The sequence below is a fragment of the Oncorhynchus clarkii genome, chromosome 18, assembly GCF_045791955.1.
Source record: "Oncorhynchus clarkii lewisi isolate Uvic-CL-2024 chromosome 18, UVic_Ocla_1.0, whole genome shotgun sequence".
NCBI classification, from domain to species: domain Eukaryota; kingdom Metazoa; phylum Chordata; class Actinopteri; order Salmoniformes; family Salmonidae; genus Oncorhynchus; species Oncorhynchus clarkii.
This window is the reverse complement of record NC_092164.1, coordinates 70,146,450-70,162,713: the sequence shown is the minus strand read 5'-3', so window position 1 is coordinate 70,162,713 and position 16,264 is coordinate 70,146,450. Positions and strand designations below refer to the sequence as shown.

Here is a 16,264-nt window from a genome sequence, read left to right as displayed (position 1 = left end):
TCTAATAGCCCTTTAACCCCCTAACCCTCTAATAGCCCTTTAATCCTTTAACCCCCTAACCCTTTAACCCCCTAATAGCCATTTAACCCCCTAACCCTCTAATAGCCCTTTAACCCCCCAACCCTCTAATAGCCCTTTAACCCCCTAACCCTTTAACCCTCTAAAGCCCCTTAACCATCTAATAGCCCTTTAACCCCCTAACCCTTTAACCCCCTAACCATTTAACCCCCTAACCCTTTAACCCCTAACCCTTTAACCCCCTAACCATTTAACCCCTAACCCTTTAACCCCTAACCCTTTAACCCCCTAACCATTTAACCCCCTAACCCTCTAATAGCCCTTTAACCCTTTAACACCCTAACCCTTTAACCCCCTAACCATTTAACCCCCTAACCCTTTAACCCCTTAACCCCCTAACCCCCTAACCCTTTAACCCCCTAACCCTCTAACCCTTTAACCGTCTAAAGCCCCTTAACCATCTAATAGCCCTTTAACCCCCTAACCCTCTAACCCTTTAACCCTCTAAAGCCCCTTAACCATCTAATAGCCCTTTAACCCCCTAACCCTTTAACCCCCTAACCATTTAACCCCCTAACCCTTTAACCCCTAACCCTTTAACCCCCTAACCATTTAACCCCCTAACCCTTTAACCCCTTAACCCCCTAACCCCCTAACCCTTTAACCCCCTAACCCTCTAACCCTTTAACCGTCTAACCCTCTAACTCCATAACCCCCTAACTTCTTAACCCCCGAACCCCAAACCTATCCCCCTAACCCCTTAACCCCCTAACCCCAACCCTCTAACCCCCTAACCCCAACCCTAACCCCAACCCTATCCCCCTAACCCCAAAACCCCCTAGCCCCAACCCTATCCCCCTAACCCCTTAACCCCCTAGACCCAACCCTAACCCCTTAACCCCCTAACCCCAACCCTAACCCTCTAACCCCCTAACCCTCTAACCCCCTACCCCCCTAACCCTCTAACCCCCTACCCCATACCCCCCTAACCCCCCAGTACTGTCTTTTGTACTGTCTACTGTCTTCAGTACTGTCTTTAGTACTGTCTACTGTCTTCAGTACTGTCTTTAATACTGTCTACTGTCTTCAGTACTGTCTACTGTCTTCAGTACTGTCTTTAGTAATGTCTACTGTCTTCAGTACTGTCTACTGTCGTTAGTACTGTCTACTGTCTTTAGTACTGTCCACTGTCTTCAGTACTGTCTTCAGTACAGTCTACTGTCTTCAGTACTGTCTACTGTCTTCAGTACTGTCTTTAGTACTGTCTACTGTCTTCAGTACTGTCTACTGTCTTTAGTACTGTCTACTGTCTTCAGTACTGTCTTCAGTACTGTCTACTGTCTTCAGTACTGTCTACTGTCTTTAGTACTGTCTTTAGTACTGTCTTTAGTACCGTCTACTGTCTTTAGTACTGTCTTTAGTACTGTCTTCAGTACTGTCTACTGTCTTCAGTACTGTCTACTGTCTTCAGTACTGTCTACTGTCTTTAGTACTGTCTACTGTCTTTAGTACTGTCTTTAGTACTGTCTTCAGTACTGTCTACTGTCTTCAGTACTGTCTACTGTCTTCAGTAATGTCTACTATCTTTAGTACTGTCTACTGTCTTCAGTACTGTCTTTAGTACTGTCTTTAGTACTGTCTTCAGTACTGTCTACTGTCTTCAGTACTGTCTTCTGTCTTCAGTACTGTCTTCAGTACTGTCTACTGTCTTCAGTACTGTCTTTAGTACTGTATTTAGTACTGTCTACTGTCTTCAGTACTGTCTACTGTCTTCAGTGCTGTCTTCAGTACTGTCTTTAGTACTGTCTTTAGTACTGTCTTCAGTACTGTCTTCAGTACTGTCTACTGTCTTTAGTACTGTCTTTAGTACTGTCTTAAGTACTGTCTTTAGTACCATCTTCAGTACTGTCTACTGTCTTCAGTACTGTCTACTGTCTTTAGTACTGTCTACTGTCTTCAGTACTGTCTACTGTCTTCAGTACTGTCTACTGTCTTTAGTACTGTCTACTGTCTTCAGTACTGTCTTCTGTCTTCAGTACTGTCTTCAGTACTGTCTACTGTCTTTAGTAATGTCTTTAGTACTGTTTTCAGTACTGTCTACTGTCTTCAGTACTGTCTACTGTCTTCAGTGCTGTCTTCAGTACTGACTTTAGTACTGTCTTTAGTACTGTCTTCAGTACTGTCTTCAGTACTGTCTACTGTCTTTAGTACTGTCTTTAGTACTGTCTTAAGTACTGTCTTTAGTACCATCTTCAGTACTGTCTACTGTCTTCAGTACTGTCTTTAGTACTGTCTACTGTCTTCAGTAATGTCTTTAATACTGTCTACTATCTTTAGTACTGTCTTCAGTACTGTCTTCAGTACTGTCTTTAGTACTGTCTTTAGTACTGTCTTTAGTACTGTCTTCAGTACTGTATACTGTCTTTAGTACTGTCTACTGTCTTCAGTACTGTCTTTAGTACTGTATTTAGTACTTTCTTCAGTACTGTCTACTGTCTTCAGTACTGTCTACTGTCTTCAGTACTGTCTACTGTCTTTAGTACTGTTTACAGTACTGTCTTCAGTACTGTCTACTGTCTTTAGTACTGTCTTCAGTACTGTCTACTGTCTTCAGTACTGTCTTTAGTACTGTCTTCAGTACTGTCTACTGTCTTTAGTACTGTCTACTGTCTTTAGTACTGTCTTCAGTACTGTCTACTGTCTTTAGTACTGTCTCTGTCTTCAGTACTGTCTTTAGTACTGTCTTTAGTTCTGTCTACTGTCTTTAGCACTGTCTACTATCTTTAGTACTGTCTTCAGTACTGTCTACTGTCTTCAGTACTGTCTACTGTCTTTAGTACTGTCTTTAGTACTGTCTTCAGTACCGTCTTTAGTCAGTAGGCTAGCCTGCATGAGAATGCTGCAGTGCAGTCTGACTAAATAACTGTACTCATTGTTCTAAGTAGATAAGGCTTTGAGGATCTGTCTCTATCCCTCTCTTCCTCTCTCACGCGGCCTATGTGGTACACTGTATGTCTATCTAACCTAGCAGGCATAAAAGTATATCCTTCTCTGTCCGAGCCGGAACAGATGCAATGGATTATGGTCCTTGTAGTTAATTACCACTTTTTTGTTGTTGCACTGAACGAGGTTGAATATTTGCTTAATAAAAACGAATACTTCCTTCAGCTCAGCGTCCTATTCTTTCGTGAATGATTTGATTTCTCTCTAGAGAAACAGAGCTTTAGGCTCACAAAAAAACGAGCTAAATGGAATTCAACAAATTGAACCAACTTCTGTCAATTAGTTGTTTAATAACCCCCCCCCCCCCCCCCCTCAAAAAAAGTGAGTTAATCGCTCAGCACTACCCCAAAACCGTTACAATGAGAACTTGTTGTCAACTTGCATACCTGGTTAAATAAATGTGAAATAAATAAGTAAAATAAAATCTTATAAGAAATCCAAGTCCATGTGCAGTACTTAGGAAGAGCTCCTCAAATTGCAATTTTTTTGTAAAATGATTTTATACCATATGTTAACAGTTTAGTTATTTTAGTGCTGTGTTCTGCAGATCTAGCGGGATTGGAAATGGGCTGTCATGTGCCTTTTACTGAGGAGTGGCTTCCGTCTGGCCTCTCTACCATAAAGACCTGATTGGTGGAGTGCTGCAGAGATGGTTGTCCTTCTGGAAGGTTCTCCCATCTCCACAGAGGAACTCTGGAGCTCTGTCAGAGTGACCATCGGGTTCTAGGTCACCTCCCTGACCAAGGCCCTGCTCAGTTTGGCCGGGCAGCCAGCTCTAGGAAGAGACTTGGTGGTTCCAAACTTCTTCCATTTAAGAATGATGGAGGCCACTGTGTTCTTGGGGACCTTCAATGCTGCAGAAATGTTTTGGTACACTTCCCCAGATCTGTGCCTCGATACAATCCTGTCTCGGAGCTCTACGGACAATTTCTTCGACCTCATGGCTTGGTTTTTGCTCTGACATTCACTGTCAACTGTGGGACCTTATATAGACAGGTGTGTGCCTTTCAAGATCATGTCCAATCAATTTATTTCACCACAAGTGGACTCCAATCAAGTTGTAGAAACATCTCAAGGATGATCAATGGAAACAGGATACACCTGAGCTCAATTTCGAGTCTCATAGAAAAGTGTCTGAATACTTATGGAAATAAGGTATTTGTTTTTTATTTTAATAAATTGGCAAAAAAAATCTAAAAACCCGTTTTTGCTTTTTCATTATGGGGTATTGTGATGTCATTATGGGGTATTGTGATGTCATTATGGGGTATTGTGATGTCATTATGGGGTATTGTGATGTCATTATGGGGTATTGTGATGTCATTATGGGGTATTGTGATGTCATTATGGGGTATTGTGATGTCATTATGGGGTATTGTGTGCTGATTTTATGTTTTTTTTATATAATCCATTTCAGGCTGTAACGTAACAAAATGTGAACGAAGGGGTCTGAATACTTTCCCGAAGGTGTGTATTTTCTGTCATTTCTGTCATTTAGGGCTCATCTGTGTCTCAGTATGACTCTGTGATAAAATAAAGGTTGAATAAAAGAGCTATAAAATAACTCCCATAACCCTTCTGGAGCTCTGACATGGCCTGGCGCTTCCTCTTCTCAAACACATTCAGAGAAATCCTCAAAGTCCCAGTCAGCACACAAACACCCAGACAAACATTAACTCATGAAATTAAAAAATTATCATAGAAAATAATGTCCGCTTCCTGAATTGTCAAATTGACCCCAAACCCTGGTTTGAAGAGTAGAGATCTGCTTTCAGCATCCGAGTATCAGACCTTTACTCTTAATATTCACCTGTATTTCTCATCAGTGAGTCCTATTGTATTATTCACCTGTATTTCTCATCAGTGAGTCCTATTGTATTATTCACCTGTATTTCTCATCAGTGAGTCCTATTGTATTATTCACCTGCATTTCTCATCAGTGAGTCCTATTGTAATATTCACCTGTATTTCTCATCAGTGAGTCCTATTGTATTATTCACCTGTATTTCTCATCAGTGAGTCCTATTGTATTATTCACCTGTATTTCTCATCAGTGAGTCCTATTGTATTATTCACCTGTATTTCTCATCAGTGAGTCCTATTGTATTATTCACCTGTATTTCTCATCAGTGAGTCCTATTGTATTATTCACCTGTATTTCTCATCAGTGAGTCCTATTGTATTATTCACCTGTATTTCTCATCAGTGAGTCCTATTGTATTATTCACCTGTATTTCTCATCAGTGAGTCCTATTGTATTATTCACCTGTATTTCTCATCAGTGAGTCCTATTGTATTATTCACCTGTATTTCTCATCAGTGAGTCCTATTGTATTAAAGCAGACTTTCAATTAACGATGATCAGCTGTGAGGTCAATTCACTTGTAGGTTTAATTATTGTCTAAGTACTTTCCATATGCCTGCCTAATTACTACACAATTTTTTTTACAAAGAAAGTAATTCTGTGATGTTGAATTGGTTTGATCCACTAGAGAGAGAATGAGTGATGTTTTGGATCACACTAAATGCATGCATCATTTGGACAGATCAACGTTCGATGACAGCGAGTAGTCAAACATTTTATGCTTTTGTCTTTTCAATGTATAATGACCATGTGACAGCATTAGGTCATTCATCTAAAGTAATCTCTTGGAAAAAAAAGGATTTTAATATAAATCAAAATGTAACAGATGCTCATTTGACGCCTTAAACATGAGGTCCATTTAAACACACTGCAGAGGAATCCCAGTATTTCCAGCTGAATGTCAGAAGCGGAGGTGGAGGTTATTTTCCATCAATTCTGTAACTTGACTAATTATGTATGCAAATCAGGCAATTTATATTTAAATTATGCATTTCTATTGTGCTCCAAACAGCAGAGGAGGAGAAGGAGAGGAGGGGAGGAGGAGAGGAGAGGAGAGGGAGGAGGAGGAGGAGGAGAGGGAGGAGGAGAGGAGGGGAGGGAGGGCGAGAGGGAGGGGAAGAGAGAGGAGGAGGAGGAGAGGAGTGGAGGAGGAAAAGGGAGAGGGAGGAGGAGGAGGAGGAGAGGAGAGGAGGGGAGGGGAGGAGGAGGAGGAGGAGAGGGACGGGGATGAGAGGAGGAGGAGGAGAGGGACGGGGAGGGGGAGGAAGAGGGGGAGGAGGAGAGGAGGAATGGAGGAGGAGAGGAGAGGAGAGGAGGAGGAGGAGAGGAGAGGAGGAGAAGGAGAGGAGGAGGAGAGAGGAGGAGGACATGGTGTGTGTGTGTGTATGCATGGTGTGTGGGGAGGGGAGGACGTGAAATTGCAAATACCATAGATGATACTAATATAATGAAGTATCTCCTCCTCCTCCCTCCTCCTCCTCTGATGTTGTCTTTCAAGATCAAAAATGTGATTCATTCAAACAGAGAGACAAACTCTCTGTGGATTAATACTCTCTGTAACTGTGGGTTAATACTCTCTGTAGCTGTGGGTTAATACTCTCTGTAACTGTGGGTTAATAATGTAGCTGTGGGTTAATACTCTGTAACTGTGGGTTAATACTCTGACTGTGGGTTAATACACTGCAACTGTGGGTTAATACTCTCTAACTGTGGGTTAATACTCTGTAACTGTGGGTTAATACTCTGACTGTGGGTTAATACTCTCTGTAACTGTGGGTTAATACTCTGTAACCGTGGGTTAATACTCTGTAACTGTGGGTTAATACTCTCTGTAACTATGGGTTAATACTCTGTAACTGTGGGTTAATACTCTCTGTAACTATGGGTTAATACTCTGTAACTGTGGGTTAATACTCTCTGTAACTATGGGTTAATACTCTGTAACTGTGGGTTCATACTCTCTTACTGTGGGTTAATACTCTATGTAACTGTGGCTCAATACTCTCTGTAACTGTGGGTTAATACTCTCTAACTGCGGGTCAATACTCTCTAACTGTGGGTTAATACTCTGTAACTGTGGGTCAATACTCTCTGTAACTGTGGGTTAATACTCTCTGTAACTGTGGCTCAATACTCTCTGTAACTGTGGGTTAATACTCTAACTGTGGGTTAATACTCTGTAACTGTGGGTTAATACTCTCTAACTGTGGATTAATACTATGTGACTGTGGGTTAATGCTCTATGTAACTTGGGTTAATACTCTATGTACCTGTGTGTTAATACTCTAACTGTGGGTTAATACTCTCTGTAACTGTGGGTTAATACTCTGTAACGCTGGGTTAATACTCTGTAACTGTGGGTTAATACTCTAACTGTGGGTTAATACTCTGTAGCTGTGGGTTAATACTCTGTAACTTTGGGTTAATACTCTGTAGCTGTGGGTTAATACTCTAACTGTGGGTTAATACTCTGTAACTGTGGGTTAATACTCTGTAACTTGGATTAATACTCTGTAACTGTGGGTTAATACTCTGTAACTGTGGGTTAATACTCTGTAACTTGGATTAATAATCTGTAACTGTGGGTTAATACTCTAACTGTGGGTTAATACTCTGTAACTGTGGGTTAATACTCTGTAACTGTGGGTTAATACTCTGTAACTGTGGGTTAATACTCTGTAACTGTGGGTTACTACTCTAACTGTGGGTTAATACTCTGTAACTGTGGGTTAATACTCTGTAACTGTGGGTTACTACTCTAACTGTGGGTTAATACTCTGTAACTGTGGGTTAATACTCTGTAACTTGGGTTAATACTCTGTAACTTGAATTAATACTCTGTAACTGTGGGTTAATACTCTGTAACTGTGGGTTAATACTCTGTAACTTGGATTAATAATCTGTAACTGTGGGTTAATACTCTGTAACTGTGGGTTAATACTCTACCTGTGGGTTAATACTCTGTAACTGTGGGTTAATACTCTCTGTAACTGTGGGTTAATACTCTCTAACTGTGGGTTAATACTCTCTGTAACTGTGGGTTAATACTCTCAGAGTATAGAAGAGCAACAATGACCACAAGAGTCTATCTATTACCTACCTATTAACTACCAGTAAGTCCTCAAACAGAACAAATCATCAATGTGGTTTAAAAAAGAGAGATATTGTATTAATCGCTGGTGAGCTCCTTTCTACTGTTAAACCACTAAGTGTAAAGAGAGACAGACCAGCTACTTAATGATCAGCCAGGACAGACCAGCTACTTACTGGGACTGACCAGGCAGGACAGACCAGCTACTTACTGGGACTGACCAGGCAGGACAGACCAGCTACTTACTGGGACTGACAAGGCAGGACAGACCAGCTACTTACTGGGACTGACCAGGCAGGACAGACCAGCTACTTACTGGGACTGACCAGGCAGGACAGACCAGCTACTTACTGGGACTGACCAGGCAGGACAGACCAGCTACTTACTGGGACTGACCAGGCAGGACAGACCAGCTACTTACTGGGACTGACCAGGCAGGACAGACCAGCTACTTACTGGGACTGACCAGGCAGGACAGACCAGCTACTTACTGGGACTGACCAGCCAGGACAGACCAGCTACTTACTGGGACTGACCAGCCAGGACAGACCAGCTACTTACTGGGACTGACCAGGCAGGACAGACCAGCTACTTACTGGGACTGACCAGGCAGGACAGACCAGCTACTTACTGGGACTGACCAGCCAGGACAGACCAGCTACTTACTGGGACTGACCAGGCAGGACAGACCAGCTACTTACTGGGACTAATCAGACAGGACAGACCAGCTACTTACTGGGACTGACCAGGCAGGACAGACCAGCTACTTACTGGGACTAACCAGGCAGGACAGACCAGCTACTTACTGGGACTGACCAGCCAGGACAGACCAGCTACTTACTGGGACTGACCAGGCAGGACAGACCAGCTACTTACTGGGACTAACCAGGCAGGACAGACCAGCTACTTACTGGGACTAACCAGGCAGGACAGACCAGCTACTTACTGGGACTGACCAGGCAGGACAGACCAGCTACTTACTGGGACTAACCAGGCAGGACAGACCAGCTACTTACTGGGACTGACCAGGCAGGACAGACCAGCTACTTACTGGGACTGACCAGGCAGGACAGACCAGCTACTTACTGGGACTGACCAGGCAGGACAGACCAGCTACTTACTGGGACTAACCAGGCAGGACAGACCAGCTACTTACTGGGACTGACCAGCCAGGACAGACCAGCTACTTACTGGCACTGACCAAGCAGGACAGACCAGCTACTTACTGGGACTGACCAGCCAGGACAGACCAGCTACTTACTGACACTAATCAGACAGGACAGACCAGCTACTTACTGGGACTGACCAGCCAGGACAGACCAGCTACTTACTGGCACTGACCAAGCAGGACATACCAGCTACTTACTGGGACTGACCAGCCAGGACAGACCAGCTACTTACTGACACTAATCAGACAGGACAGACCAGCTACTTACTGGCACTGACCAGGCAGGACAGACCAGCTACTTACTGGGACTAATCCGCCAGGACAGACCAGCTACTTACTGGCACTGACCAGGCAGGACAGACCAGCTACTTACTGGGACTAATCCGCCAGGACAGACCAGCTACTTACTGGGACTGACCAGGCAGGACAGACCAGCTACTTACTGGGACTGACCAGGCAGGACAGACCAGCTACTTACTGGGACTGACCAAGCAGGACAGACCAGCTACTTACTGGGACTGACCAAGCAGGACATACCAGCTACTTACTGGGACTGACCAAGCAGGACAGACCAGCTACTTACTGGGACTGACCAAGCAGGACAGACCAGCTACTTACTGGGACTAATCAGATAGGACAGACCAGCTACTTACTGGGACTGATCAGCCAGGACAGACCAACTACTTACTGGCACTGATCAGCCAGGACAGACCAGCTACTTACTGGGACTAATCAGACAGGACAGACCAGCTACTTACTGGGACTGACCAGCCAGGACAGACCAGCTACTTACTGCCACTGATCAGTCTGCAGTGCAGGAGGTTGTAGACATGGGGTGATGGACTGAGAGACTGAGGTAACCAGAGGTTGGGGAGGTGGAGGAGGTGGTAGACATGGGGTGATGGACTGAGAGACTGAGGTAACCAGAGGTTGGGGAGGTGGAGGAGGTGGTAGACATGGGGTGATGGACTGAGAGACTAAGGTAACCAGAGGTTGGGGAGGTGGAGGAGGTTGTAGACATGGGGTGATGGACTGAGAGACTGAGGTAACCAGAGGTTGGGGAGGTGGAGGAGGTTGTAGACATGGGGTGATGGACTGAGAGACTGAGGTAACCAGAAGTTGGGGAGGTGGAGGAGGTTGTAGACATGGGGTGATGGACTGAGAGACTGAGGTAACCAGAGGTTGGGGAGGTGGAGGAGGTTGTAGACATGGGGTGATGGACTGAGAGACTGAGGTAACCAGAGGTTGGGGAGGTGGAGGAGGTTGGGGAGGTGGATGGAGGGAGACACTGCTCTGCTAGCGCTGACTGGAATATGTTCTGGGACTGCGCCGATAGCATCAACGAGCTAACCACCTCAGTCTCCGGCTTCATTAGTAAATTAATCGCCGACCTTGTCCCCACTGCTTAACCAATCAACAGCCCTGGATTAACACTGAGGTTGGAGCTAAGCTAAAACATTCCAGGACGCATTCTCTGAGAATGCTCAGAACAGCTGGCAGGCATATTCACTGTCATTTTCAACTTCTCCTTGTCCCAGTCTGTAGTCTTAAACTGACTACCATCATTCCTGTTCCCAATAACTCTAAGCCTTCTCAATGACTACCACCCTGTAGCACATCTGTAATCATAAAGTGCTTTGAGAGGCTGGTTATAACACATCAACACCCATCATCCCAGACACCCTAGACCCACTCCAATTTGCATTCAGCCCCAACAGATCCATAGACAATGCAATCTCCACTGTTCTCCACACTGCACACACACAACTAGATCAGAGGAATACCTATGTGAGAATGCTGTTCTTTGACTGCAGCTCAGCATTCAACACCATTGACCCCTCCAAGATGGTCACCAAGACTGGGACCCTTGGACTGAACACCTCCATCTGCAACTGGATCCTGAACTTCCTGACGAACTGACCCCAGGTGGTGAGGGCAGGCAACAACACCTCCACCACACTGACCCTCGACACGGGGGCCCCACAGGAGTGTGCGCTCAGTCCCCTCCCGTGCTCCCTGTTCACCCACAAATGCGTGGCCAAGCATTACGGTTGCAGGCCTGATCACTGACGACGATGAGACAGTCTACAGGGACAACAACCTCTCTCAGTAAAACCAACAATCTGATTCTGGACTATACACTCCCGTCCACATCGACGGAGCCCCAGTGGAGCCTGTCAATAGCTTCAAGTTCCTTGCAAAGAAGGGCAGTATTGGAATATGGGTATTAATACAAAAAAAAGCAGACTATCTAATTGAATATCCCTTTGAGCATGGTGAAGTTACTAATTAGGCTTTGGGTGGAGTAGCAATACATCCAATCTCTACAAAGATACAGGCGTCCTTTGTAACTTAGCTGCCGGAGAGGAAGGAAACCACTCAGCGATTTAACCATGAGGCCAATGGTGACTTTAAAACAGTTACATAGTTTAATAATGGCTGTGATAAGAGAAAACTGAGGATGGATCAACAACATTGTAGTTGCTACACAATACTGACCTTGGTCATGACAGAGTGAAAAGAAGGAAACCTGTAGGAAACCTGTACAGAAGGAAACCTGTACAGAATAAAACATTTTCAAAACATGCAACCTGTTTGCAATAAAGGCACTAAAGTAAATATGCCCCCCAAAAATGAATGAACTTTATGTCCTGAATGCACATTGTTATGTTTGGTGTAAATCCAACACAAAACTTCGCTGAGTACCACTCTTCATATTTTCAAGCATGGTGTTGGTTGCGTCATGTAATGGGTATGCTTGTCATCGGTAAAAACTAGGATAAAAAGAAACGGAATTGAGCTAAGCACAGGGAAAATTCTAGGGGAAACTTGGTTCAGTCTGCTTTCCAACAGACACAGAGAAAAATTCACCTTTCAGCGGGACAATAACCTAAAACACAAGGCCAAATATACACTGGAGTTGCTTACCAAGAGGACATTGAGTTGTTTAGTTAAATCGATATGAAAATCTATGGCAAGACTTGGAAATGGCTGACTAGCAATGATTAACAACTAACTTGACAGAGCTTCAAGAATCTTTTAAAGAAAAATATTCTACAATCTAGGTGTGGAAAGAAACTTACCCAGAAAGACTTACAGCTGTAATCACTGACAAAGGTGATTCTAACATGTATCGACTCTGAGAAGTGAATACTTATGTAAATAACTTCATATGGCTGTAGGGGCAGGATTGAGTAGCTTGGATGAAAAGGTGCCCATTGTAAACGGCCAGCTCCTCAGTCTCAGTTGCTAATATATGCATATTATTATTAGTATTGGATAGAAAACACTCTAAAGTTTCCAAAACTGTCAAAATATGGTCTGTGAGTATAACAGAACTTATATCGCAGGCGAAACCCTGAGGAAAATCAAAACAGGAAGTGGCTTTTATTTTGAAAAATGAGCCAGAAAGATAACATCGCGTCAAGTGGTCACATGTGTTTTGCTCCGCAACAGAATATGGACAGCCATTGTTTTCCCCTCTCCTACTGTGAAAGACATTTGCGGTTGATATTATATCGGTTATATATTTTAAAAACAACCTAAGGATTGATTATAAAAAACGTTTGACATGTTTCTGTGGACATAATGGAAACTATTTGGAATTTTCGTCTGCGTTGTCGTGACCGCTGTTTCCTGTGGATTTCTGAACATAACGCGACAAACAAACGGAGGTATTTTGGATCTAAAAAATAATCTTTATGGAACAAAAGGAACATTTGTTGTGTAACTGGGAGTCTCGTGAGTGAAAACATCCAAAGATCATCAAAGGTAAATCATTATTTTGATTGCTTTTCTGATTTTCGTGACCAAGCTTCCTGATGCTAAGTGTACTTAATGTTTTGTCATGCGATCGATAAACTTACACAAACGCTTGGATTGCTTTCGCTATAAAGCATCATTTCAAAATCTGAGACGACAGGGTGACTAACAAAAGGCTAAGCTGTGTTTTCCTATATTGCACTTGTGAATTCATGAATATAAATATTTATAGTAATATTTATTGTATGTAGCGCTATGCTATTCAGCAGTTGTTGATGACACTCATCCCAATAGGGGGATTGCAGCCATAACAGACAGGATAAGATATTTCATTATCAATAAATTTGCACCAAAAAAATGCTCAAAACATGTTTTCACTTTGTCATTATAGGGTATTGTGATGTCATTATAGGGTATTGTGATGTCATTATAGGGTATTGTGATGTCATTAAAGGGTATTGTGATGTCATTAAAGGGTATTGTGATGCCATTATAGGGTACTGTGTGTAGATGGGTTAGAAAAACAACTGATTTAATCCATTTTGAATTCAGTTTGTTATATCTGGAGTACTTCTCCTGTCTTATCCGGTGTCCTGTGTGAATTTAAGTATGCTCTCTCTAATTCTCTCTTTCCCTCTTTCTTTCTCTCTCTCGGAGGACCTGAGCCCTAGGACCATGCCTCAGGGCTACCTGGCATGATGACTCCTTGCTGTCCCCAGTCCACCTGGCCGTGCTGCTGCTCCAGTTTCAACTGTTCTGCCTGTGATGATTATTATTTGACCATGCTGGTCATTTATGAACATTTTAATATCTTGGCCATGTTCTGTTATAATCTCCACCCGGCACAGCCAGAAGAGGACTGGCCACCCCTCATAGCCTGGTTCCTCTCTAGGTTTCTTCCTAGGTTTTGGCCTTTCTAGGGAGTTTTTCCTAGCCACCGTGCTTCTACACCTGCATTGCTTGCTGTTTGGGGTTTTAGTCTGGGTTTCTGAACAGCACTTTGAGATATCAGCTGATGTTCGAAGGGCTATATAAATACATTTGATTTGATTTGATAAAAAGTAACAATAACGAGGCTATATGCAGGGGGTACCGGTACCGAGTAAATGTCTGGGGGTACAGGTTAGAGAACATTTGTACATGTAGGGTAAAGTGTCTATGCATAGATAATAAACTGTGTAAAAACAAAGGGGGGTCAATGTTAAGGAACTTGAAACTCTCGACCCATTCAGCCCTCTTTTTCCCGTAGCTCCTTTGCCTTGATCACATTGAGAGAGAGCTTGTGGCACCACACTGTCGGTAATCAGGCCTACCACTGTTGTGTCGTCAGCAAACTTAATAATGGTGTTGGAGTTGTGCTTGGCCATGCAGTCATGAGTGAACAGGGAGTACAGGAGGGGACTAAGCACACACCCCTGAGGGGCCCCGTGTTGAGGATCAGCATAGCAGATGTGTTGTTGCTGAGAGAGAGAGAGAGAGAGAGAGAGAGAGAGAGAGAGAGAGAGAGAGAGAGAGAGAGAGAGAGAGAGAGAGAGAGAGAGAGAGAGAGAGAGAGAGAGAGAGAGAGAGAGAGAGAGAGAGAGAGAGAGAGAGAGAGAGAGAGAGAGAGAGAGAGAGAGAGAGAGAGATACACTCACCGGCTTTCTTCCAGATTTCTTCAGGTACGTATCCGGTCGTCACTGGTCTATGGAGAAGATCCCGGTGAATCTCTAGAAGACAGACACACAGCCCAGTCAAATAGAAGACAGACACACAGCCCAGTCAACTAGTAGACAGACACACAGCCCAGTCAACTAGTAGACAGACACACAGCCCAGTCAACCAGTAGACAGACACACAGCCCAGTCAACCAGTAGACAGACACACAGCCCAGTCAACTAGTAGACAGACACACAGCCCAGTCAACCAGTAGACAGAAACATAGCCCAGTCAACCAGTAGACAGACACACAGCCCAGTCAACCAGTAGACAGACACACAGCCCAGTCAACCAGTAGACAGACACACAGCCCAGTCAACTAGAAGACAGACACACAGCCCAGTCAACTAGTAGACAGACACACAGCCCAGTCAACTAGTAGACAGACACACAGCCCAGTCAACTAGTAGACAGACACACAGCCCAGTAAACTAGTAGACAGACACACAGTCCAGTCAACTAGAAGAGAGACACACAGCCCAGTCAACCAGTAGACAGACACACAGCCCAGTCAACTAGAAGAGAGACACAGCCCAGTCAACCAGTAGACAGAAACACAGCCCAGTTAACTAGAAGACAGACACACAGCCCAGTCAACCAGTAGACAGAAGCATAGACCAGTCAACTAGTAGACAGACACACAGCCCAGTCAACCAGTAGACAGAAACATAGACCAGTCAACTAGTAGACAGACACACAGCCCAGTCAACTAGTAGACAGACACACATTCCAGTCAACTAGTAGACAGACACACAGCCCAGTCAACCAGTAGACAGAAACACAGCCCAGTCAACTAGAAGACAGACACACAGCCCAGTCAGCCAGTAGACAGAAACATAGCCCAGTCAACCAGTAGACAGACACACAGCCCAGTCAACCAGTAGACAGACACACAGCCCAGTCAACCAGTAGACAGACACACAGCCCAGTCAACTAGAAGAGAGACACACAGCCCAGTCAACCAGTAGACAGACACACAGCCCAGTCAACCAGTAGACAGACACACAGCCCAGTAGACAGACACACAGCCCAGTCAACCAGTAGACAGACACACAGCCCAGTCAACCAGAAGACAGACACACAGCCCAGTCAACCAGTAGACAGACACACAGCCCAGTAGACAGACACACAGCCCAGTCAACTTGTGATAAAACTAACACCAGTGAAAGGTCATGTAGTCATGGAGTAGGGTTGGACCCCAAGTTGACAGGTCTATTCCTAGTCTGAACAGGAAGGGAACAGACATAGCTACTGTCTATCTAGTGCCTGTTTGATTGATTGATTGGCTGACTGATTGAATGATCAAGCCTTGTCTCATACCTCAGGTGTTACTGGCTGGGCTCAGGCGTGGCGACAGGTACCATATAAATATACTGTACTAAACAACACTAAGATACTGATAACTGATACTATACTATAATGTAGATAGTTATACCTGTAGTGAGGTCATCCTGTCTGATAACTGATACAATACTATAATGTAGATAGTTATACCTGTAGTGAGGTCATCCTGTCTGATAACTGATACTATAATGTACATAGTTATACCTGTAGTGAGGTCATCCTGTCTGATAACTGATACAATACTATAATGTAGATAGTTATACCTGTAGTGAGGTCATCCTGTCCTGTAGGACTTTGCTGTCTGCTCTGGGTCCTG

At 44.0% G+C, this 16,264-nt stretch overlaps 1 protein-coding gene across 1 annotated transcript in view; it reads right to left on the bottom strand.

The window, feature by feature from the left end:
• The window catches only part of LOC139372797 (protein CBFA2T1-like), a 219,027-nt gene that overhangs the window by 8,510 nt on the left and 194,253 nt on the right, over positions 1 to 16,264 (bottom strand). The window contains exon 9 of the mRNA XM_071112601.1: positions 14,544 to 14,615. Coding sequence (XP_070968702.1) covers positions 14,544 to 14,615 — 72 coding nt within the window. The remainder of the gene's footprint in view (positions 1 to 14,543; positions 14,616 to 16,264) is intronic.